The sequence below is a fragment of the Phacochoerus africanus genome, chromosome 7, assembly GCF_016906955.1.
Source record: "Phacochoerus africanus isolate WHEZ1 chromosome 7, ROS_Pafr_v1, whole genome shotgun sequence".
NCBI classification, from domain to species: domain Eukaryota; kingdom Metazoa; phylum Chordata; class Mammalia; order Artiodactyla; family Suidae; genus Phacochoerus; species Phacochoerus africanus.
In genome coordinates, this window is record NC_062550.1 from 26760401 (window position 1) to 26785963 (window position 25563).

Genomic DNA, 25563 nt, shown 5'->3' on the forward strand with positions numbered 1-25563 from the left:
AAACCATCCAATCAGTATCTCAGTGCCTACTAAGTACCAGGAACTACCCTGGGCTGAGTTTCAGGGCTCCTAGTTTGGGAAATCAGTGAGGAGCACAGAAGAAAGAAGAATCCAAGTCCCTTGGGGCTTCTGGTTCCTCCCTAGAAGTCAGTTAAGACCCCAAGCATATGCTTATTAAGCACCTGGATGGCACTGGGCTTGGTTCCACATGGAGGCCAGGGAAGAGCTAACATAGCCAGACTTCTGTAACCTGGAGCACAACCCCTATGCTGAGTCCGTAGCTGGCCTCCCAGCCTGGGCGCTCTGGCTTCGTCACCACAGAGGGCTTTTGAGGGAAGAAGGGGTTAAGTGCCCAAATGAACAACAGCAGGATCAGGAGGCAGCTCTCATTCATGGATGGGTTTTTTAAACCCACTTTATTAATTAATTGTAAGTAATACAAATATTCCAAAAATATAAACAGACACTTAATGGCGTCCTATATTTCAAGTTTTTGAATACAACAAATTTATCAAACCATGAATCTGTAAGCAAGGTAGTCAGAACCCCATAGCCCAGTCACAGAGGGAAGTAGATCTCCCCCACCCTCCAAGCGGCATCTTGAAAGTGGCACGACATGGGACATGTCAGGCTGGAGAAACTACAAGCAAAGAAGTTCCTGGGGCTCAAAGAGAAGGGTCAGCTCGAGAGGCAGGTCCCCACAGCATTAAAGGAATGGGGTAGGGGCCACACCTCCGCTTCCCCTCCCCTGCTTGAATGCAAGTACTTACCAGCATTAAAAAAAAAAAAGGACAAAACTTAAAACCCCATTTTACAAAAAAGGTAACTGAAGGACAACAGTGGTAAGTAACCAGCTGAGGACCTGAAGGGGCAAACAGGCTTACCTTCCTCAGACACTTGACCTGGCTGGGACTTGGGATGCAGGACAGCCTTCCAAGGGGGTTGCCTTACTGAGTGAGGCCTCAGGAACAGGGTTAAGGGTAGCAAAATAGAACAAGCTCCATTTCCACGGGAATGCCTTTAGATTACCCATGCTTCTAGCACAAAGAAGCTTCTAGGCCACTGTTAACAGAGTGAATTCATACACTTATAAAATGGTCAAAATCTTTGGGAGGCAAAAGAGAAATAAACAGGGGGTCCCAGGTTAACTGAAGGCAAGTTTACTCAACCTCTATAGTAAGGGACCCATGGGCCTACAGAGTGTCCCCTCTACAATGTGCAGAGTGGAAACTCTTCCTTGACCCTGTCCAAACTGGTCCTGTGTCCAAAGCTCCCCCTATGAGAGGGACACGAACATCAGGCTTTTGATTTAGAAGCCCAATCAGAGAGACACACTGTGTCCCTGAAGAGGCACCTTATAGAACTGAACCTGGCAGGTGGGCAGATTCCTGGCATGGCTTGATTTGGGGCTGACCAGGCACGGTGGCCTACTGCTTCCCAGAGACCAGCCTCAAACAGGAAGAGTTGGTGGGAAACCCCAGAACAGAACCTGGGGTGAACTGGTTCCCTCTCAATCTCACCCTCCTCCATAATTGAGTCTGGCCTGATTCCTCTACGGAACAAGTTTTGCAGTCACCTCCTGCCCCTAACACATGCTGAAACTGGAGACCAGAAAGCACTTAATGACTCCAGGCTGGCTCTGGTCCACAAGAATGGACCCTGCTTAGACTTATTTGGCTGAGCTGCTTCTCTGGGGAAGGGAGGAGGGAGTGAGAGGGAATGTGGCATTTCTGGTGAGGAAGTGCAGGGGGCAGAGGGCAGGGTTCTGGCAGAAACCAGGCCTGTAGAGCAGGGCTTCATGCAGAAGCAGCGGGGACATTCCCACCACATTACCCTGGGCTCTGGGCATGAGTCCCTTGGAACACTTGGACAAGCCTAATAGGAAAGCAGGTGGCACAGGCTCTTCCTTCACCTGGAGACAAGGAGACTCAAAGGAAGACAGAAAGGGTCCTAGGAACTGAGTCAGCTTAGAGCCTCTTATTGCTTATTTAGCCAGAAAAGCTTGGCTGGACCCCATGGCAGATGATTTGGCCCAAGGGCTAACCCTCAGGGTGTGGCTTGGGAGAGAGGCCTAGCTGCCAGGGCCTTCGAATCAGAAGCTCCCATTTTCCTTCCAGAGACATTGTTCTTGGCAAGACCCCTGGCCCCACCTGCGTGCAGCAGGATCCCGCAGGCACCAGGGAATGATGTCGGGGAAATGACCACACTGGGCTTTGCGGACCCTGTTCAACTCATGTGACACCAAAGGTAAAGACAAGGCTTCACAACCTTGGGACAAGGAAGGGAGGTGGTGTCACAATGCCAGGGAAAGATGCTAGCCTGTCAGAACACCAAGCTGCTGCCTCACCACGTGGTGTAAGCAAACTGGCTAGTGGGTGGAAATTGAAAAGGATAACAGGGGTCACTCCTGAGTGGGTGGTGTTCTCGCACCTGAAGCAGTTTACTGATGCTTTGTGACACCTGCCTCCAGGGAAAACAGAGATGGGGATAGGAACTCCCTCCCACCCCAGAGGGAGGGAGGGGAGGCCATGGTTAAGGCAGTGATGCTGAGGCGGGGGTCCTTCTGGCGGGGCCCCCTGTGCTCCCAATTACAGGAGCACTTCCCCTTTTGTTTTCCATCCTGGGGAAACTTCCATTTTGTGCCTATTTTTAACAGCATTCACTATTAAGAAACTGAGAGCGGAGACACACACACAAAGCGCAGGTGTGTGAAGGGCTCACTCACACCTGTTACCATCAGCAGGAGGCATGTGCGTTAGGCTGGCAAACTAAACGTTGAGAACACCTACCCCTCAGCCCAGGAAATGCAGGAGTGCCTGAGGCCCTCGGGAGAAAAAGCAACAGTCAGGAAGGATGAAGAGTGTGCTCAGCCAGGCCAGGCCCTGGGGGAAGACAAGAGGAAAGAGCCCTGCCTGAGAGACAGGAGGATGGGACCAGAGCACTCTTCCTAAACTTGGGAACAAAGCCCATGTGCCAGCACCAGCAGAGAATCCCTAAAGAGCAGACTCAGGGACACACACATTCATGCTTCGCGGATTTTTGTCTTCCCTGCACCTCCAGGGCCTCCCACATTCATCTCAGGCCCAGGATTGCAAGAAACAAACAGGCCCAACACGCCATACTTAGAAAGAGAATTTTAAAAGAGTCAAAAGAACGGAAACCAGTTATCTGTCCTCTTCCAGGACAGGGAGAAGACCTCCTTCCACACAGGTTCAAGACTATGGCTAGGTGGTGAGGAAGGCAGGCCCACTGCCCAAGCCTTGGGGAGATATAGAAAGGGCCTGCGCCAGGCACTCCTTGGCTGGAGACAAGCGCAGTGCTTGGGCTACCAGTTCTGGAAACAAGCTTTCTTTCATCTTCCCAGAGATGTCTTCTTTCTGTCTGCAGCAGCTGGCTGGAGAAAGGTTTCAGAAAGGTGTGTGCCAGGGGCACCTGAAGGCAGCCTCTGACCCTTCCTTTCTCCTTGGCATAAGCCTTACAACACTGAGGAGAGGCCAAGGGGTTGGCAATAGGACCTCCAAGTCTTCATCCCTACAGAGGGTGATGGCGCTCAGCGTGACAGGAGAGGAGACCAACTTGGGAAGAGTTTTGATCATTCAGCTTCTCCCCCAACCTGAAACACTTATATCCCAGGACCACAGGTCAAGGCAAGACACACACACATAGACACACGCACACATAAACCTCGGGAACCCGTCTCAGGGAGCAGGCAGCTCTGGGTATCGCTGGTCTGGTACTTGCCCACTTGGCATCTAACCTGTCCTAAAGCTCTTTCCAATCACTTCTATTTCCAGGCCTCATCTGGTGAGATGCTCCAGCTTCTACTCTGTCAGGCTGATCATAAAGGCACAGTGTAGGAAAGTCCCCTACTGGGATGGCCGTTGCTTGGCAGCAGGGAAAAAGCTAAGGGGCCCGCAGCTGCCCAAGGCTGGTGTAGACATCCTCTGCTCCGCTCAGCTCCTCAAAGATTGGGATCAGGTTCAGCAGCTCAGTGTCCGCCATGTCATCAAACCAAGACTGCACAGGCACCTGGGGCAGGAAAAGGTCGTGTAAGTCTTCCCCACCTATTCCAGTTCTCCCCTCCCCTGCCCCAGAGCCCGCGGAGGCTGGCTGCATCCACCCGGGGATGGTACGCTCCTCTGGTCAAGCCCGTGCTCCCACCACCCTCTCCTCCTCCCTCCCAAGGCAGGGACTCCCGATCCATCCCTGCACTGTGGGCCTATCTGGGCCACTCACTGCATTCTCTGGGTGGAAGATATAAGAAGCAGGCGAGTTGTCCAGAATGAGGGTTTTCCTCAGGTCCCTTCCCAGGCGGCTGAGGTCCTTGACATAGCAGCCCTGGTGAAACACGCAGGACTCACGGAACAGGCGGGCCCGGAATACCCCACACCTGTCCAGCAGATCTGTCACAGGGTCGGCATACTGCGAGAAGAGAAGATGCTTTTTGTTTGGATGCAGTTCTGGTTTCCCTTTGGCATCCTGTGGACCAGCAAGGAGCTGCTGGACCACTCCTGTAGCTGCCACGCCTGCTCCCAGTTCTTTACTCCCCTCCTGCCCCCAGGTACCTTGGCCAGGCTGGCAGTGAAGAGAACACATTCAAAGAGTTCCCCCATTCGTCTCAGGAACTCATCCACATAAGGCCTCTTGAGCACATACACCTGAGGAAAGGCAGAGAGCTTGTTGGAGGCATCCCTATGGTGAATCATCACAGCATCACTCACTTACCGAAGCACTTACACAGCAAGCAGGTTCAGACCTTACTCTGTGCAGACTTTCATGCCCCAGCCTCTGGGACCACCTGGGTGGAAGGCTTCTGCCCCACAGACTAGGGCACTAGGATCACCTCCTCACCAGGCTTTTGCTGGCTCAGTGGCCCCAACCTTGACCCAGCTCAGGAAGAAACACAAAACACCTATGTCTCAGGAGCCATCTCTGTTTCCGGCGGTGAACCATTTAGCTGCCTCCAGAAACAAGTAATCAAGAATAGGCCTCACAGATGGAAACAGCCTATCCTGGATTACTTGAATCCAGCCACAGCCTCTGTGGGTGTTTCCTGTCCTTGGCTCTGGCAGGACAGTCAGTCCAAGTCCCCATCAGGCAAGGTCGCAGATACTTCCTGAAACCTCATGTCCTCACAGAGCTCTGAAAGGCACCAGGGGAAAGTGACATTTTCCCCTCAATGACCACCAAGATGCTGCAGACACCCTGCAGCATCTTGCTCTAGTGATCCCCACCCATTTTGTGCTTGCTCCTGCCAGCCACCCCATCACTTACGTCCACCTTTCATAACCTTGCACATTAAGACCTAGAAAGTTCACTGGCTGCCTGTCCCTTGTGGGTCTGCTGTCTGCTCCGTCCCTATCTCCAACCAGGTGTTCCCCTCTCATCCAGTCTGCACAGGTGCTACCAGAACCATTCCTTCTTTTTATCCAGGTCACTCCCTGCTCAAAGAGCACGTGCCTGCCATGACCCTCCTCCTGGAGGGGGCCTGGATTGGCCATCTATTCACTAGACCCCTCCCAGCTCTGCAGCAGGAACCACAACCTTCAAGGAGTCCTTCCCTCTTCCTGGCTATTCATCAACTTGGCATCCTCTCATCATTCTTTGCAGAAAACCCACCTTCTGCAAACAGACACTCCCCCCATCGCTCATTTTAATCTCATCCCTTTCTGTTATTCACACCTCTCCTTGTTAACCAGGTTTCACCGAAATATACTGTGAAATTTGCCTGTTTGAAGTCGTGCCTTTTTCTTTTCCCTGTGGGTTCTGTACATCTGTATACCCTCAACCAGAGCATAAAGGGCTGCTGTGCAGAGGCCGGCACTGGGCCTGGCAGGGCATCTCTGCTGGGATAGTGCTGACCACCCACGGAAGCCTCAAACCCCATTTCCCTACCAGTAACTCTTCTGTTTGACCAGGACATGCAAACAAGCATCAGGATTACCAGGACATTGTTCCTGATGGCCCCCGACTCTCCGGCCAGTTTGCAGGCCTCTGGGCAAGCATTGGAGTAAATGATTCTTCATGATCAACACCACAGGATCCTTAACCTGAGCAGGTTATATGAAGCCAGAGCCCAGTCTTAGATTCAAGTGCTCTTTTTTTTTTTTTTTTTTAAGGTTGCACCTGCAGCACAGTTTCCCAGGGTAGGGGCTGAATCGGAGCTATAGCTGCAGCCTACATCGTAGCCACAGCAACACTGGATCCGAGCCACATCTTCAACCCACACCTCAGCTCATGTCAACCTACTGAGCGAGGCCAGGGATCGAACCTTCGTCCTCATGGATACTAGTCAGATTCGTTTCCATGGGGCCACAACGGGAACTCCTCAAGTGCTCTTTGAGAGATGCATATGGAGCAGTTATTGTGGCAGAATCCAGTGTTGGGACTCCAAGAGGAGGGCAATTAGAGAAAGCTTTATAGAGGAGGAGATGCCTGAGCTTGGGAGGAAGAAATTCACCAGCTAGATGGAAGAGGTGGGCAGGGGAGGAGAGAAAAGCTAGTGCTCGCTTCCTTGCCTGGAACAGGTGGAAATACCAATTCCTCAGGATTAGAGAAAATGTACTAAATCATACAACAATGCTGGCCACATTCAGTGGAGGTGGGGGAGAGAAACAATAGCTATTATATTATTAAATAACATTTAATTTTAAACAGCTTGGCTGCAGAGAGAAAAAAGGTAACAGCTAGAGGGGGATGAGGGGTTGAATTTTTTAAGATGAAAAAGCCTCAAGTGTGAAAGGTACAGATTAAAATGGAGACGCTGAAGTTACAGGGAAGGAACAACTGATGGGATGCAAGCCCCATGGGGCAGACGAGCCCAGGGCCTCTGGGCTGGGCGTGGCCTGGCAGGCAGCTCACCTGGTGAGTGGTCCCCTCGATCTCTACAGGCACTATGAAGTCAGCGTTGTTGATCGGCTAGAAGGCAGAGGAGTTAATGAGTCAGCTCGTGGAAAGGGACAAGCCTGGCCACACCCCAGTCCCTGCCATGGCCACTGCCCCATCCCCTGGGAGGGGTGAGGAGCGACAGATCTCAGAGGTTCCAGAAAGCTCGTGCCACCCCACTAAATGGTTCTAACCCCACTCTAGGGGGTGACACTCCTTCTAGTTCTCCCTACTTACTACCACCCCCAAATAATACCTGAACTGAGAGAGTTTCTGGGCCTTCTTAGTTAACAACATTCTGATAAAATGGACAGGGGCATGGCACCAGGCTAACTCAACCCCTCTTGTGGGGCCCTCTACAGAGCCCTGGTGGCTCCTGTGCTGCATGACAGGGCAGGGTGGGGGGCTTGTGTGGGGTGTGGTGTGCGGCTGAAGCCTTTTGGCAGTGACTGGGGAGAGCAGGGGCTCCACATGCTCTAGTGGGCTCTCCAGATATCTGTGATGCCAGTGTGGCCAAATGCCAGAGGCTGGCCCTGCCCCTTCTGATCTCTTTTCCATCATCAATTTTAGACCGCTTCATGCACCTGCCCATGCCCACCATGCCTGTCAGGTGCCCAAGACAGCTCAAGATGGGTGTAGGAGGGCTCCAGATGTCAAGTTACCTTAAAGGAGCTATGCACAAGAGTTTCATCCAAGTCAATGACCACACAGATTCTTCCTTGATCTTCCTCTGTCACCTCTGGGAGCAGGCAGGTCCCTGGGATCTAAAAGCAGAGCCAGACTGCTGAATCTGCCACCAAGGAAGCCTAATTCTCTTAGCAGAACTCTGGGAAGAGCTGGGCGCATCAAGGAGATGGAAGGCACCCCCCTGCCCCCCTTAACCCAAGAGAGGCACACTTAAAGGCCAAGTAGGTAGAGAAAGAAGAGACAGAGTTGGCTCCTCGCTTTAGCCTCCCACTGGGACCATGAAGTGATCCGGATATTGGGGATGGAGGCCAGCTAGCTGTCCCTTCAACAATGCCTTGCATGTTCTGGGCCATCAACAAGTATCTGGGACAAGTACCTTCCCAGGGCAGCCAGTCAGACAGAGGAATTGAAGGTATTGTGGCATACAGTTATTAGCAGGGATCACTGGGTCTTGGGGCTTCTGAGCACATATCCTGTCAGATTCACATACCTGATAAAACTGGTACTGGAGACACTGGAGCAGATCCGACTGCGGGAGAAAAGGAGGCAGTTAGCACCAACCCAGCAAAGCCTTTCCTAGCTGTCTAAAGCCCACTCAAGCGGGGGCGGGGAGGGGGATGGTGGGCGGATACTCTCTTACCCAAACCTCAGCATCCTAGAATGCCCTGATATGACAAAAGTGGCATTCCTTAAGAGCTAGGCAGGAAAAGGAAAAGACCAAAGCCTCCTTTCCACACTAGGCCTTATGAAGGAGGGAGAAGGCAGCATCCTGGCTCTCAGCTGCCACAGCTTCTCAGCTCCCCTGAGGAACAGGAACTGATGCGGGATGCAGAGTCAGAGGCAGAACCAAATTGGAACTCCTCCCTGTGTTTAGCCTCTTGTTTAGTCCTAGAAACCAGGCTTCTCTTTAAATGTGTTTTCTACATCCTCCTTGGGAGGATACATTGGATGGGGTGGGTGCTGAGCCCCTACAAAACCTAAGTAGGCCAACATGAACCCATATTATGGGCCCTGAAACGTCAGGGGAGGTGGAGTGCAGACAGATCAGAAAGGCGTTTCCCACCTTTTGCTAATAATGAAAATGTTACTGTTATAAAACATAAGTGATCTTAATGAAAATCCCGAAGAAAAATTAATATCCTAGCACTCAGAAAAACATAACGTTGGCATCTTAGGGCCTTTCCTTCAAGCTTGTTTTAGCAGTCTTCCCCACCCTCCAAGATACATAATTTTTTATTTTGCTTTTTGACTTAATGTTGTAACTCAATACTTTTTTACATCATTGTGAGCTCTTAGTTCAGGAGTTCCTGTTGTGGCTCTGCAGGTTAAGAATCTGACTAGTATCCATGAGGATGGGGGTTCAACCCCTGCTATACTCAGTGGGTTAAGGATCTGGCGTTGCTATGAGCTGTGGTGTAGGTCACAGACATGGCTTGGTTCTGGTTTCTCTGTGGCGTAGGCCAGCAGCTACAACTCCGATTCAACCCCTAGCCTGGGAACTTTAATATGCCATGGGTGTGGCCCTAAAAAGACAATCCTTCCCCCCTCTCTGGCCTCCTCTGGGCCAGAGATCTTCTGACTCAAGCCAAGGCTGACTTGCCCAACTGCTGTGGTTGTAGGGACCCCCACTTGCCCACAGCGGTTCCATCCTTGCATGACACCAGCCTGAATCCAGCTACCTTAGCAATGGTGTTGGCTTCCTCCTTATATGCAGAGGAATAATAACACTGTCATGTTTTTTGTTTGTTTGTTTGTTTTTGTCTTTTTGCTATTTCTTTGGGCCACTCCCGCGGCACATGGAGGTTCCCAGGCTAGGGGTCGAATCGGAGCTGCAGCCACCGGCCTACGCCAGAGCCACAGCAACACGGGATCTGAGCCGCGTCTGCAACCTACATCACAGCTCACGGCAACGCCGGATCCTTAACCCACTGAGCAAGGGCAGGGACCGAACCCGCAACTTCATGGTTCCTAGTCGGATTCGTTAACCACTGCGCCACGACGGGAACTCCATAACACTGTCATGTTATACCTCATTTAACCATTTCCTCCTTTTGGATAATGAAGTGATTTTCACTGATGTGCATGTCTTTAGCTTGGCTTTAAAAGAGAGGAAGGATAGCTAACCCTTGGTATTTTAGAGAGTACCACCAGTTGCATTGGGGAAAGAATGATTTCTGTCTCCACCTTTGAAACGCCAGAGCATTTTTTGGTCATTGTGAGAATCAAAGACATGCACACATTTCCAGAAGTCTCTCATAGGTACAGTGCTGGAAGGAGTATCAAGAGTGTGAGAGAATTCTGGAGTTGCTGCTGTGGCATGATGGGATTGGTGGCATCTTGGGAACGCTGGGATACAGGTTCGATCCCCAGCCCGGCACAGTGGGTCAAGGGCCTGGCATTGCCACAGTTGTGGCATAGGCCGTAACTGCAGCTCAGATCTGATCCCTGGCCTGGAACTCTATGTGCCACAGGGTGGCCAAAAAAGAAAAAAGAGAAAAAAAGAGTGTGATAGAATTTCACTTCTTTGGTTCCTTGAAAGCCAAGTAACTTAGAAGGATTTTTTGCAGAGTCTAAACAAAACAAATCAAAACCCCACCCCACAACAATCATAGGACTTACAGCCATAGAGATCTGAGTTCAAACTCCTGTACTACCATTTATTTATTTATTTTTGTCTTTTTTTTTTTTTTGCCATTTCTTGGGCCGCTCCCACGGCATATGGAGGTTCCCAGGCTAGGGGTCTAATCGGAGCTGTAGCTGCCAGCCTATGCCAGAGCCACAGCAACGCAGGATCCGAGCCGAGTCTGCAACCTACACCACAGCTCACGGCAACGCCGGATCGTTAACCCTCTGAGCAAGGGCAGGGACCGAACCCGCAACCTCATGGTTCCTAGTCGGATTCGTTAACCACTGCGCCACGACGGGAACTCCGTGTACTACCATTTATTAACCATTAACTCTTCATTAACCTTCTGGGTCTCAGTTTCCATGTCTGTGAGTGGGAATCCTGTGACTCTCCTTGCAGGACTGCTGAGGGTCACATGAGACAACATGTGCAAAGCACCTGCACAGTTCCCAGAACCTGGAAGGATCTGGACCGAAGAGGCCCTCAGAAACCACAGGGACATCTGGATGGCCAACAACACAAATGGGAATCAATAGGAAGAAGATGGACCATGGGAAGGACAGAAAAGGGCCTCCTCTGGGCCAGAGATCTTCTGACTCAAGCCAAGGCTGACTTGCCCAACTGCTGTGGTTGTAGGGACCCCCACTTGCCCATTAGCAGTCCCATCCTTGCATGACACCAGCCTGAATCAAGCTACCTTAGCAATGGTGTTGGCTTCCTCCTTATACGCGGAGAGCTCAGTGGAGGAGCTGGACTGGCCAACATGCTGGGCTCCGAAACAGCAGAAAAGGGCCTTGAAGATATTACGTCCACGAGGCTTCTTAGGAGAGGACTTGGAGACCAGGCCTAGAGTGGAGGGAATGACACAGGCATTAGCTACAGGGTATCTGTCTACAGGTACCCATGTGCCATATCCCCACTAGTCTGTACGCTCTATCAGGGCACATGGCACATGATTGGTGAACAACTAAACACAGTCAACGGTGAAATGTACTTGTTTATTCCAACATTTTCTCTATAAAGCAGAAACAGCAGGAATCTCCAGTCCCTGGTTTGGGAAATATGCTGCAGAAAATATGCTCTTTATTCCATGGTGGGAGAGGGGCACTGAACAACAGGCCAGGTATAGAATCCACTCTGGTAGCACACTGAGGGAATCCTCCAATTAGTTCACAAAAACAAAAATCCTCCCTAACACTAGTTCCCAGAACACTATCCATTCTAGAGAAGGGAGTAGGCTAGACCCTTTCAAGTTTGTGGAGCTGCAGTCTTGTTCTGGAGTCGGCTTTCTTCAATTCTGGATCAGTGGTACCACTGAGCCCAGACTAAAACAGACTAGGAAATGGAAGAGCTTCAGCCCCAAGAAGAAGCTACATGCTTCGTTCACACCCTTTTGTCCTCCCCACTCCAGCCACTCACCTTAACACTCTTTTCCCTCAAAGACCAAAGGCATATTACTCTTGGGACACACACCTCCAGTGTTGGGTTCTGAGTTGACGCCCCTGCTTCTAGGCTACAGCTGCTAAGTCCCACCTTGACAATTTGGGTTTTGGAAATACAAAGCCATTTTAATAGGAGACTTGGAAAAGCAGCTCCAGAAAGGCCAAGATGATACAAAAAGCTATGGGCAGAGTTTCTGTGGTGGCACAGCGGAAACAAATCTGATTAGGAACCACGAGGTTGTGGGTTTGATCCCTGGCCTTGCTCAGTGGGTTAAGGATCCAGTGTTGCTGTGAGTTGTGTTGTAGTTTGCAGATGTAGCTTGAATCTGGCATTGCTGTGGCTGTGGCGTAGGCCAGCGGCTACAGCTCCAATTAGACCCCTAACCTAGGAACCTCCACATGCTGTGAGTGTGGCCCTGGAAAGACAAAAAGACCAAAAAAAAAAAATCTATGGGCATTACAGGATCAATCAGAAATGGACTTTGGAGTATCTTTTTCAAGCTTTTATTTTAGGTGAACTGGCAACTGTTGATGAGCAAGAGTAGGAAGCCAGGATGGGTACTGTGGCCAGGAGGTGGCGCCACACAACTGCTACCAGAATGGTCCTCAGCCACAGGTCTCCTCTCCTGGCGCCAGGGTGGGAGACTGGCCTTAGGATGAAATCTACCCCACTCTACTCTGCAGGAAAATAAGCGCAGGAAATGCCTATCTTTGGGGGTGGGGTGGTGGTGAAGACAACAGAATGTGGCCCTGAGGAGAACTGTTACTGGGTTTGAGAAAGTAAAGAAGTGGCAATGTGGTACCCCCACCCCCCCAAAGCAAGGCCAAACTCCCTTGGCACAGTCCTTACAGCACACACTGCACCTGCACAGAGGTGGCTCCTGCAGAAGAGGTGATGGGAGAGCCATTTAACACCCAGTTACTAGGCTGCCTGAGCCCCTGGAAAGGAGAGAAAAACCAAACTCTGTTCCCCAGAACCAAGGGTGAGGAAATGGCTGCTGACCGCCAGTCAAGTGGCAGTCAGCACCGCCCCAGGACAACGGACAACGGACTAAGCTCTGGCTCAAGAGAAAGGTTGAGGGCCCCCTGGCAGGTCAAGACCAGCACTCCCCACCCCCTCCTCCCGCCTCCACGCAGATCCTTCACTCAGGGAGGAGAGACCATTAGAAACCTTTTAGAAAATGTTCAGACTTCCCCAACAATTAGCCTAAAAACCTGGATATCAGTCTCAAGTTTCAGGCCCTGGTGGAGGAAACAAGATTTCCAGAGACTGGGATTTTGCCCTGAAGGAAGAAGTTTCATTGGAGAACTTGCCCAAGGGCCCTGAGTCCAGAAGACAGACAAGAGCAGAGCCCAGCACTTAAAAACAGAAAGATGAGAGGGTCCTTGGACTTTTTTCTTCCCTGAATAATCTATGCAGAAACTGGCGGGAAAGGACAGCTTCTCCACCTGCCTGTATGGCCCACATTCAATTCCAAGCCTAGGGACTCAAGGAGACGCTGACACAAAGCTCCAAGACCAAAGCTGAACCATTGCTTTTCCTTTGGTTTATGGTTTCTTCACGCAGAACCACAATCAGAGGCTTAACCCCGGGGACTGAGCCTTTCTTAAAAGGCCATACAGCCCAAGCTTTTCCTGAAGAGAGGCCATCATGAACGCACTCTGCATCTTAGTGACAGACGCTGTGAAGGCTGAGTAATCCTGAGAGGCAGGGGGGTGAAAGGGGCAGCTGGCTGGGGCCACGGAGAGGACTCGCCGGAGCCCACTGCGGGAGGCCCAACAGGCAGAAGCGCTTTAGTCTCAGACAGGGAGCTTGGTGGGGAGGGGGTGGGGGCTGCTTAAGCTGGGTTTGGACTCTGCAGGGGATGAGGGTCTTCTCAAGAAGACAATGTGACCAGGCAGCCCCTGGCCCTCAGAGACCACAAATGCCTTGACCTCAGGGGCAGGCGCTCTGAGCAGAGCAGAGCAGAGCTGCAGTGCCTGGGGAAGGTACCCCAGAACCACAACAGCAAGGTCAATACCCCAAACATCCCTCACCATCCCCTCCCCTAATGAGGCCCTACTGCCCTCAGCCCTTCTCCAGGCTGTGTGTCCTCCTTACCTTTACAAGCACTGCCACTGAAAACATATCAGAGCCTCCTTGGCCTGCCCCCAACATGGCTGCCTCCTGGCAGGGCCTGCAATGGCCTCAGCTGGGTATGTTCATCGGCCTCCAGCCTGCTGAGTAGTAGGTGCTCAGTAGCTTTGGCTGAATGAATAACTCCAGGGCCTTCCAGGACCTTTGTCACTTCTGCAGAGCCAGAACCTGTGGAACCCTTCACTGGTTTGCAACTGCCCAGAGGAGTCAGAAACAGAAAAGGCACCCTTATGAGTTGGGCTCTAAGGGGCTGAGCACCTGAGACAAACCAATTGGTATTTCTAGGCCACTGGCATGTTTACTGAGCACTGATGATAGGCCAGGCCTGTGTTAGAACACTTGACATCATCGTTTCATTTAATCCTCACTACAAACCCATTCGTAGGCACTAATCCCCCCATTTTACAGAAGGGAAACTGAGGCACAGAGAGGTTAAGGAACCTGCTCAAGGTTACAGAGGAAGTAAGACAGCAGAGCCAGAATTTGTATCCAGAGCCAGGGCTCTTAACAACTCCTCTACAGGGTCCCCAACAACTTGGGTGGGATCATGTGCGTTTACTCCTCCAACAACTGGGAGGTGGTGGGGTACTCTCGGTATCTCTTAAGTATTTGCTCTACCCCTCCCTAGGCTGCGCTGTAAAGCATCGGTTTGGGGTCCAGCCTCCCTTCTTTGCTGTCCTCTTGGGCAGTCCATGAAAGGTGCAAGGGGTAAAATAATACAAGGCTCTGGGACTACACTCCAGGGCCCACTTCAGCACCCCCTCCCCGGCCCTGCACCCGCTCTGCCCAGCAGATACCTCTAGGAGATCAAAAGAACAATGAGGCGGGAGGAGGAGGTGAAGCCAGGAGCTTTGGTCCAAGATCCACTGTGTTGAGCAGGTTTAAGGGCGAGGGGAAACACATAGCAGAGTGGGATCAGAGACTCGTGTCAGAGTGTCTTTCAAAGGATTCTTTTCAGCCAGCACTCAGCGTTGTGTCCCTGACAGCCAGGTGCAGGCTGGAAGGGACACTGGCTCTGCTCTCCTGGTGCAAGATTTACAGGGCAGTGAGAACTGCATTGCACAGTTCTCCAACGAGGGAGGGCAGGACTCCAGTGGGTGCCATGTAGCCCCATAACCAGCTGCTGTTCTTCCTCTTTAATCCTCCTGCACTTTGTGAACACCCAGCCCTTCTCTCCTTCCTAATTGCTAATGTGCACTCTTCTCCTTGCTCCAAACATCTGGTTTGGGGCTGATTGTCAAAGAGGATGAGCACAGACCTAACAGGGTCTGTGAAAGTGCATAGGTGGCTGAGAACAGGGAAGCCAGGCAACCCCTCCAGCTCACTGCTGAGAAGCTTCTCACTGGGGCAGGGTGTGAAGAGAAGGGGGGACACGAGAGGCATCACCCCTCCTCCACTCCCAGGATCATCTGGGCTGGGGTCCAGGCTCTGCCAGTTACTGACTTAGCCACACAGCCTCTTTGAACCCAAGTTTCCTCATCCATTAACTGGGCTAACAGCAAGACCCCTCTCCTGACTGAGAGGACAAACGAAACTTACTAAGCACAGCAATGCGCTGTGTGGACTAACGCTAAATGCCGCACTTGTTACAGTAAGCTATCTAAGGGGAGGAGACCACTCCTTGGCAACACTATGGACCCCATTCCAGGAGGGAAGGAACAGGAGATCAGGAGCTCTCTCACCCCTAGCATGTGGCTGAAGCTCAAGAAAAGAAGAGAAAGGTGCCAGAGGCACTCCAATCATGAGCAGACTTCGAAAAGTCAAAACTACCCCTACACTTTCTCCCAAACTCACTACAAAAGTTGTTTTCTAGTTACAGTCTCCCTGGCTGGTATCTGCAAATAACAGGAAAGCAGGGGAGGCTGTTCCCTTCGACACACAATGCCCTCTCCCCTATGTCCACCACCACTGCCCTCAAGAAGCACCAGGTGGGGACACTATTTGCCTGTTTACCTCTGCCTCTTAAGAAGCTTGTGCACATACATGCAAGTGTGTGTACACACACATGCGCGCGCATGTGCAGGTGAAGACTGGCTCTGCCAGGACAACACTATTTTTAACCATCTTCTGAAGGTCAGGTTCAGATATCACCATTGCCAACAACATACCTTCCTGTCCCAGCAAAGAAACTCCTCACACATCCACCTGGGATTTTGCAGAAGGCAAACTCTTTGGCTGTCGGATTTTAACAAGCCCATTCATGTAGAAGGATGCTTTCTTGGTTCATCCCTCAAAAGTACTTGCTTCTCCACCATCTCTTATCCCCCCACAGCAAAGGATTTAGCCTGGCTATCACTATAAAATGGCCTCTCGGAGGGGCCTCCCTCCCCTTAGCTATTGGAGGAAGGAGAGTATTTGGAGCATTTCCGGCCTTTCTTGGCCGGCTGCCTGGGCCTTGCAGCCAAGATGCATCTGAGTGGGGCTCCCCATGGAGAGGAGTCTTCCCAGGTCCTCGGTAAGGGGCATCCGTGCCTTGGCTAAAGACTGGCCCTCGAGTGCCAGGTGGACGGAAGGGCTCTTAGACCATCAGGTGAGCTGGCAGGGGAACAAGAAGGTAAGAGATGCCTAGACATCTCCCACACAGAAAAGACTGGAAACAATAGGGAGGGTGTACCAGTTTCCACAGTGCTCACCTGCTGACACTGCTCTCTTCAGGTGACAAGGCAGGAGGGCCTCACCTAGCTCAGCACCAGTTCCCAAAGTTCCAAAGAGCAGCTGTGAAGCTGATGACAGAGACTTTTAAATAGTAGTTTTAGGAGCTCCCCAGTGGCTCAGTATGTTAAGGATCTGGCATTGTCACTGCTCTGGCTGGGGTCACCGTTGTGGGACAGGTTCGATCCCTGGCTCAGGGCACTTCCACATGCTGTGGGGGCAGCCCCCCCCCCTCAAAAAAAATGGAAAAGAAAAAAAAAGTAGTTTAAGCCATGCTGTTTGGCTCACACCAGCATGTTCTATCTACACCAGTGCCCTCCCCGAGGCCAGCAACCAGGCTGTCCTATCTAAGCAGCCTTTTCCATGAATTCCCCTTCCCCAGGCTAAGGGAGGACTAAGGAGGACTTCTCTCAGTCCTGGGTCTGTGATGCCAACTGTGGGGTGAGAGTAGGGGGACCCAGTTCACCTGCTACCTTGCCTGCCTTTTCCCTGCTCCTTTCTCAACATAAGGACTCAGTTTTGGGAGCAGGAGACTTCTGGAAACAGGATCAAGATACTCTGTCAATTTCAGAATCAGCCTTTAAAAGTTACTGGCTAAACACCCTGCTGGGTAGCTCTAACATACCTTAAAACATACTGGGGTTGTGGTAAGAGTTTCCAGAAGAAGCAACGGGTCCTGGACCAGAGCAATTTCCTAACAGAAGTGTCAGCAGCAGGCTCAGCCCCCAGCCCCTTGGCAGAGTGCTCTTGGTGGATGTCAGGAAGTGATGTGATGACCCACAGCAGCAGCAGGGATGGAACTGAGATGCCATCCAGGAAAACCCAAAGGGCTGGACCCTACCCCTCTTTTATTGTATGCAGTGCCCGCTTCAGCAGAGATGTCATTGTGGGAGACTGGGAGCCACACTTACCTACCTCAAGCCTCCTCTCCCCCTAAGGAGGTGCTGAGCAAGCTCTTATGGGAAGCTGGGAGGCTAAAAGAAACTTGCCAACAGGACACAAGCACCCTCTTAGTGTCTGTTTCAGCCCCTATCTTGGCTCTTTGTATGATTTCTAGAATGCTTGGATTTGGTGAAGAACTTGAAGAACCTACTGCCTCCTTCCCCTCCAGCTATGGAACCTGCTTTAGATGACATCTTCATGAGCGTGAGACAGAAAAAGAGGAACAAAGGCCCAGGACAAAGCAAGGGGCCCTCAACCGTCTCTCCTCTGACCAGTGAACAACACAGTGGTTACATAGGCGCCATGGACTTGGGCTTAAATCCTGGCTCTGCCAGGTACAAGCTATGTGGCCCTGGACCTCACTTTCTCCATCTCTAAAATGGGAAGACTAACACTTCCTATTTCATATAGCTGGAGAATTACACTCAGGATGTGTCCTGGCCCTAGTAAAATGCTCAGAAAGTCTTGGCTGCTGGTCATCTGGTACAAAGCACTTCCACACCCTTATCTCAATCTCAACCTCAAAAAGTTCACAGTGAAAGAGACCACAGAGATTTCTTCCCATCCGAGAGGTCACACAGAGGTAGGAGTAGGGCCAACCCTGGGAAATGGCCTTTCCCGGGACTCCACCAAAAGCAATCCGTCAATCACACACACACACATACACATATTCATTGAGGTTAGCCAACCAGTTCCTTCCTTCCTTCCTCTCATAGCTGGCCTCTGCAGAAGGGCTGGGAGTCTGCCAAGGAGTCTGTTCCACCTTCAGGGTTATTCACCTGCTCCTCCCACATCCCAGGCTGCACCAGGGACCAGCCCACCAGTATAGGTGTGTCCACCGAGAGAGTACTGAGCTGGACGTCAGGAAATCTGGCTCTTGCCCCACCAGCTTCAGCCTCTCAAATAGCGTGGTGATCTTACCTAAGGCGCTATACCACTCTGCATTCAATTTCCTTGCAGGCCAGTCAGGAAAGATCTACACTGCATGATCCCTTACAAGCTGGTTTCCAGTCATCTGAAGCTTGAACAGATGGAATGCACAATGCAAATGCGAGGCAGTGCAGGTCAGGTTTAGGCTTGACTCTGAGCCAGCCCTGGCTGACAGGAACCAGCCATGTTCCCATGGACAAGGTGCTTGGGGTTTCTCAGTGGAGGTTTACCTTACCTGACAAGTAGGGATCACTGCCATCTCTCAAGGTCACTGGGAGGCTTAAGTGAGATACTAGATATAAAATGCTAGGATAGTACCTGTCCCAGGTAAGTGCTCTATAAATATCATCTGTGATCATTACTGATAAGAGGGGATCATTACTCTGTCCACCGACACTCATAAAACTTTTGGACTCCCCTTTAGGGGCCATAAGATCTTCAACAAACAGCAAAACTGGATCCCTCCAGGGACTCTTTCTGCTCAGGGCTAAACAGGCAGTTGGGGCCACTGCTGTGCTCATCTGGCTCTTCTCCAGGGACACCTGTCAGAATCACAGGGAGCATTTGGAACACACGTATACCCGGCCCACCTGCTCATGCTCTGATTCAGTCGGACCCAGGTGGGGCCTGTATTTTTAGTAAGTGTCACAGGAGATTCTGATGCATGTCCCTGGCTGAGAGCCGATGTCTAAAGGCTGCCAGTGGTCCTTGACTAACCCTTCCAGGACTGGAGGGTGATTTCAGCCAGAGTCCCCCTGGCCCTTTTTCCCTACCACATCTCACTGGTTCAGTGTCTCTGCCTCAGGGGACTTGTGCCCCAGAGTCTGATTCTCCTTCCTAGGGGCACTTGCTCTACTCTCAAGAGTCAAAAGACCCAAGCCCGCTGTCTCTTCCTGCAGATCCCTACTCCTGGGATGGAGGGGCCCTAGCCCTGTTCTGCTATGGAGATAGAAGAGCCAGGATCCACAGTCCTGGGAAGGCGCTTCCGCACACCTGTGGTATGTGCTTTTAGCTTTCCCATGAATCTGCTGGGCTCTCACTGGGGTTAGGGCCACATTTGTCCCCTGAGAGCTGTGCTGGTGGGAAAGAGCAAATTCTACAGAATGCAGACACTATTCATATGTCAAGAGACAAAAAGAAGGTATTGAATAAAAAGAGTAAATAAGAGCAAAGTCTGATTTGGGGTGAAGGGTGGGTAGGAGGGGAGGACTAGGGGCACCTGGAAAGGGAAGGAAAATGTCAGCAGATCCACTGAGAGATCAGGTTCAAGGCTAACCCCTAGAATAGCTGACAAATAAAACAGAACATACTTGTACCTCCTGCCCAGGAGGCCATGTGCTCAGGGTACCCAATAACAGACCTGGTACAGGCACACTCAGACCTGAAGCACCAGGCACTTTGCCAGACAAAGAAACTCTGTTCTAGTTGGCCTCTGGTCCACAGAGGCTTCCAGTTCTAAGTCACCTTCTCCGTTTGGATTTTTGAATTTCTTCATAAGATTTGCATGCTAAAACACTCATCTGCATCCCAGCTGAAAACTATTCTTCCATTTCAGAGGAGTGAGGGAATCATGACAGGGCCACACCCAATTCCACGTCCCCAAGAAAAGTGAGTTAATTCTGTGCTTCCTGAGCTGGCCAGCCTGACACAGGGAGAACAGCAGTTTAATGCCGCTTTTGTGCTTTCTCAGGTTGTACCCCAAAACCACGGCAGCAAAGATATAGCTTAAGGATATCTTTCTCTTCAAAAATCCAGTTTCTTTTTCTCCCCTTGTAACTAGAATTCCCTAAAAGTAATACGAATCTCCCTGGGCCCCCTTAATTCTCAAAGCAAATGCAGAGGATAAGAGAATGCAGCGCACAGTTGTCTCAAGTCTTCATTATATCCACTTGTGCGGGGCAGAGCAACTGCGCAAAAGGTTTAGACTTCAGAGACTCTTCACAGAAGGTGTGTGGTTCCCTGGCCATCTCCCATCCCCAATGTTCAGGCACCAGGCAGAATGGCAAAAGCCTCAAGGCACATGCTACTCTCACACTAGTGCAGATAAAATCCCATGCCATGTCACAGGGGCACAAAGAAGGGGTCTGTGCAGCAAGGCCGTTTGTAAGCCTCAGAGTTTGATCCTTCCAGAAGGCCTAAACCACACATCAGTGTGCCCTCTGACCCCTGGCCACCTGTCTTTAACAATAAAACCCACATGACTGTGTGCTGTTTGTACTGTGTCCGTGGAGAATGGAGGAGAGCCAGAGTGGTGGTCTAGCTATCTAAAAAAGAAATGATCGATTATCTACTGAGTACCCAGCATTATGGAAGTGTAGAGACCAATACCCCTATTTTAAAGATTAAGTCATTCAGAATACAAAAAGTGATTTGTTAAGTCTCACTATGAAAAGGGGGGAAGCAGGGATGCGCATCCAGGCCTGAAGCAACCAATTTTGCTCCGGGAGCAATTCTTATGAATGCTTTAACTGCAGTCTCTGCCTCCCCACTACCATCCCTAGAGACGAACTTTCCCAAGATGGATAAAAGACAATAACCCAACTTACCCAAATGCTAGGAGGAAGAGAGTTGAGAAGAGGAAAGGATATGTATTTGCCTATAAATACATGTTGTCTTTCTTTCCCATGCTTAGCCACAAACACAAGTATTAACTCTACATAGACAGGCTGAAAGCATCAACTCACCTTGACTAGAAATGCGCCTTCTATCGTATTTACCATTTTAACAAAGTCTGTGATCATAAGGGATTTGGGAGGTCCCACCAAGAGGATGAAAGGGACCTCTCCTCCACTCAGTTTCTTTAAGACCCCCTATAGTTGAGAAGGGGGAGATAGGAGTCAAGGACACCACCACCTCTGCTGTCTCTAGAGGGGTTTTTTCAAAGCAATTTCTGAGTCCGGCTCCATTATAAGCTCTGCAAGTCAAACTCAGCAGCAGAACTGCAAACTCCTAGCCCCGGGGTGGTGGGCATTTTCAAATCTTGTTGCTGAGTTAGCAGGGCTCCCTAGGTTCCTTTAGGAGAGAGCAAACACAAGCTTAAGTCACCACCAGGCTTAAGCCTTCCTCACTCCAAGATGGGGGAACAATCCCAAAGGAGATACAGCAGCGAGCCTCAGCAGCCACACAGGAGCCAAGGCTGAGACTGGGCAAGGAGGGAAGAGGAACCAGTGGGGCTGGAGAAGCCAGCTATGAACACAACCCCTGGACGCACACAGAGCAAGCTAAGGAATGAAGGAGGCCCCAGAGACACTGAGTCTTGGTCTAAGCTTTTCAAGTTAAGGGTTTAGCTACAACTTTTCAAGTGAAAGGTGTCTGAGCTTTTACATGAGAGGATAAGGCAACATTTCTCCCTGATGGAGAGAAAGTAAGAGCTAGAAAAACCTGCCACCATCCTAATCCTCAGGGATGGTCAGTGACCAGAACCTGTTGTTCAGTTCCGTGTATGAAGAGACAACCAAAGGCAGCATCATCCACTCCCCGAAAGGAAGGGGTGTGAGGTCTCACAAAACAAAGTAAAAAAGGTCCCAACTCCCCTAAAGGGGCTGTGGGTCACTCGGGCTCTGGAAAAGAATGCCTTCAACCTCTTGTTTTACAATGGGAGGTTAGTGTGGGTTTGATTCCTTGGCTTCTCCCCATCTAACCTCAAAGCCAAGGCACAATCTCCCAGCAATGGGGTAACACCCTCATAGGGGGCTGCAATAAATGGCCATTTTCTGGCCAAGCTGATATTAACTTTTCTTTTTTACTTTGGATATTACATACAACCCTGTCTTTGCTGTACGAGGAAGCCATTTCATCCATCTGTCTGGGAAGATGATCCAATTTTGGTCCTTTTATCATCAATGCTTTCAGCAACTTTGTTCTACTTCCCATACTGTAATTACTTTTGAATCATCAACACACCCAGCCAAGCTTAAAGCTCGGAGAACAGAATGCTAAAAAAAGAAAGGGGGGGAAAACAAACAAACAAACCTGCAATGGCAAACAACTTCACTAAAAAGACTACCCAAGCTAGGAGCAATTTGTATTTTTCTAGAAATTTACTGATTAATCAACAGCCTCAATCCTCCTTCCCCTTTCTCCAAAGGGAGGCAGAGCCTGGAGATGGGACACTGTGGAGAAGAGGGAAGGGCATGGAACTCCTAAAGGAGTAAATAAAACATCTGCTCCCCACCTCCACTTTTTGTTTTAAATGCAGGATTTGTGTGTAAGTGATGAGGGACTCAGAAAGTTGGCTTTCTGGGTGCCCAAGCAGCCCAGAAAGAATGTCTTCTCTGGAATGCAGTCAAATTACATGGGGAGAGAGAGACCCACCAGTGAAGGTTTGAGAATTTCGATTCCTTGAGGATTAAGTTTGAAGGACAAAACCACACAAAAAACAAAAAAACATTAACTCCAAGAAAATCCAACCAACACTGTCAGGAAGTCAGCTGCTTGCCTTCTGTTGTCATCTATTCTGTTCCCTGCCACTTGCCCTGGTAGATGAAACTTTCAGCTCTGATTTGTAAGCTGTCCCTGCAGCAGTCCAACTCTCCCTCACTCCTGGTGTGGTCCTTGAGAGGGCAGGGGAAGGCACCTCCTGAGCCCCTAGAGGAGGAAAGGACCAGAGTGGGGAAGCTCAGGGCTATTCCTTCCCCCTCTCATCAACACTGCCCCCTCTGGAATCTTTCCACATCCACATTTCTTCATTTCTGGCTAGCACTTGCCTGGGATGAGGTTAAGAAGAGAGTGGGAAGAATCAGGAGTGAAGTTATAAACACAGAAAGCCTCCCCTCGTCAGTCCTCAACACGGCTGAGCAGCCAGCAGATGGGCGAAGTTGCAGCCTGGTTAGTATGCAGCCAGGAGAGAAGGGAATCAGGGGCTTGGGGGCGGGGGTTGGGTTCTGGGTAGGCAAAGCTTATTAAAAGTAGGGCCAGTGATGCAAGAAGCACACACCACTGCAGCCCCTTCCACCACGGGAATTAAGGAATGGCTGAAACCACCAGCCTGGTTTCTTTGCCCCTACACAAGTTAGGGGAGCTTCTTGGGACAACAAACCCCAGAAATAAGTGATCTGCTGACTAATGTTGCTAAGTAGGGGGCTGTGGGGCTACACCGTGGCTCTAGGCCTCAATATGTTCAACTGCTGTACTGGCCCTTTTTCTCCTGTTGTAGGGGGTCGAGGGAAGGGCTGGAACACTCCCAATTTTGTCCCAAGTGCGCGATCTCCCCAGCCTTAGGCCAGGTGGCCCAGTCCGGGAAGTTCTCCAATAAAAAAAAAAAACCCAAAACGACGCTAGTCCTTACTCTCCGCGGAAATTCTGCCTGCTATTTTAGACACATTCCTCAAGGCTCGAAGAGGAACGTGGGGGAGGGGGAGTTTCGGGGCCTCGGCCGAGACCAAACTCAGAGAGCCCATCCTCGGACCCCAACCTTTTCCCTGCTGCCCCCCTCCCCCATAGGCCTCGGCCTCATCCTGATCCCGATCCCAAGCCCACCCCAAAAAGGGCCTACGATCCCCCTCGTGTCGCCACCTGACCCGCAGGAAGGCGGGGGCCGCGAGCCGCTGCCCACGGAGAACTCGCACTTTTTCGCAGCGCGATTCAGAAACACGCCGGGTCTGATGCCATCCGGCGAATTATGTAACCAGGGACACCGTTCTCGGGCTAAACAAACGCGGCTCTGTGTGTGCAGCGGCGGCCCGGGGGAAGCGTACCGGGGCAAGGAGGGGCTCCGGCCGGGCCTCGGGGTCGCGCTCGTTGGCTTAAAGGAAACAGCAGGAGGCAGCCCAGCGAGAGCCCCGCGCGCCGAGGTCCTGGGCCCAGCGCAGGTCAGCCGGCCGGCCAGGTTGGGTCCGCCAGGGCTCGGCCCCTCCCCCACCGCGGCCGCCCCCGCCTCCGGGCGGTGAACTTGGTCCCAAGTCCCGCCGGACGCCGTCACCGCCCGCCGCCGAAACGACCTCGGGCTGGGCGGGGGTGGGGGGGAGGAGGAGGGGAGGTGGGGCCTGGGAAGCGCTGGACTCTAGTCTCGGCTCCATTCCAGCTCAGGACCGCCCGGGACCCCTCCGCCCCCCTCCCCTCCCCACGGTCCTGGGGCAGTCGCGCGCTGTGGTGTGGGAAAGTGACGACCCCACCCCCACAACTCTGGAGAGGACCGCCGCGGGTGGACACGCGCTTCAGGCGCTTACCCCTTGGTCTTTCTGCCCGGGGCGGGGGAGGGAGTGCAGGACAGGGTGACAGCTGCGCGGATGACGCCCCTCCCCCTCCGCCGCTGGGAGCCCGGGCCCGCGCAACCCTCACAGGGGTCTGAGTGCTCACCCAGACCCGGGGCGGATGGAGTAGTGGGTCTGGTCGGAATCGCCCACTCTGAGCCCAGAGAAGACAGGGCCGCGACTCGGGTTCGGGGCTGTGCTAGCCCCCTTCCCGCCTGGGGGCGACGCAAAGTTTTGGGAAGTTGCTGCCCTTACCTTGCTTGGTGAGCACCAGGGCGTCTTCCCTCCGCGCCTGGGTGATGATGGAGCCGTGTTCCATCTAACAATCCCACGGGCCCGGGCTGGCTGGGCGGGAGGACGCGCGGGCGCACAGGCTTGTGCTGGGCTGGGGGGCCTGGGCGGGGGCCCGCTCCGGCTCCGGCTCCCGAGACTCCGACTCCCACTGCTGTTCACATGCCTGCTCTTGTTCCCTCCCTGGGCCGGGAAGGGAGGCGGCCTGTACCGAGAGCGGGCGGCCCCGGCAGCGGCTCCCCCGGGTGCCCCCGGCCCCGATCCCCCGGCGGCAGCTCCGGGCTCCTCAGTTTGGGTCCAACATGGAGAATCCGGAGCGAAAACAAGAGGAGGAAATGGGACACGGGGCGGTTTCCAGGCTCCCCCCTCCCCTCCGTACTCCAGATAAACAACCCGCGGCAGCAGCGCCCACCCCCGCGCGCCTCCGGGTTCTGGACCCGGACTTTCTACAGCCTCCTACTCAGGAGCACGGTCCTAGGCTCCAGGGCTCTCCACCTGTGAGCCGCCGGAGCTGCGGAACATACGGAGCTTTGCTATTTTGTTACGGAAAAAGCGAATCCCCGAGGGGGGTGGGGTGGCGGGCGGGCAGGCTGGCGGGGGGAGACTTGAAACAGCTCCGGCGTTACGATTGGCTCTCTCCGAGAAAAGGGGCGTGGCCCCTCCTTACTATGCGGTCCGAGGACCCAACAACATTCCAGTCGCTACGGCCACGCCCCCTGGCCACTCCCCCCCTCGCCTGGCTGCGGCCGCCCAGGCCCCTCGGCCACACCCCCTCCCCAA

General features: G+C 52.1%; 1 protein-coding gene and 1 long non-coding RNA gene across 2 annotated transcripts; one reads left to right on the top strand and one right to left on the bottom strand.

Moving 5' to 3' along the window:
- Window positions 1–384: 384 nt before the first annotated feature.
- Window positions 385–25312, bottom strand: CTDSP2 (CTD small phosphatase 2). The gene is made up of 8 exons (XM_047787074.1): window positions 24748–25312; window positions 10896–11044; window positions 8063–8101; window positions 7548–7649; window positions 6862–6918; window positions 4566–4658; window positions 4237–4422; window positions 385–4029 (listed from the first exon to the last, which is right to left on the bottom strand). Exons 1-8 carry the CDS (start codon window positions 24809–24811, stop codon window positions 3904–3906), a joined length of 816 nt encoding a protein of 271 aa, XP_047643030.1. The 5' UTR covers window positions 24812–25312; the 3' UTR covers window positions 385–3903.
- LOC125131023 (uncharacterized) lies at window positions 3963–5733 on the top strand. The gene is made up of 2 exons (XR_007135844.1): window positions 3963–4049; window positions 5434–5733. It is a non-coding gene; the product is annotated as an uncharacterized LOC125131023 (long non-coding RNA).
- Window positions 25313–25563: the final 251 nt, after the last annotated feature.

Excerpts from the sequence above, each read along its gene's own strand:
- CTDSP2 (XM_047787074.1), bottom strand. The coding sequence starts at position 24,811 with ATGGAACACGGCTCCATCATCACCCAGGCGCGGAGGGAAGACGCCCTG. Across the intron at positions 11,045-24,747 it reads CCTGGTGCTCACCAAGCAAG|GCCTGGTCTCCAAGTCCTCT; the intron begins GTAAGGGCAGCA and ends CCTCCACTCTAG. Across the intron at positions 4,423-4,565 it reads TCACTGCCAGCCTGGCCAAG|TATGCCGACCCTGTGACAGA; the intron begins GTACCTGGGGGC and ends CTCTTCTCGCAG.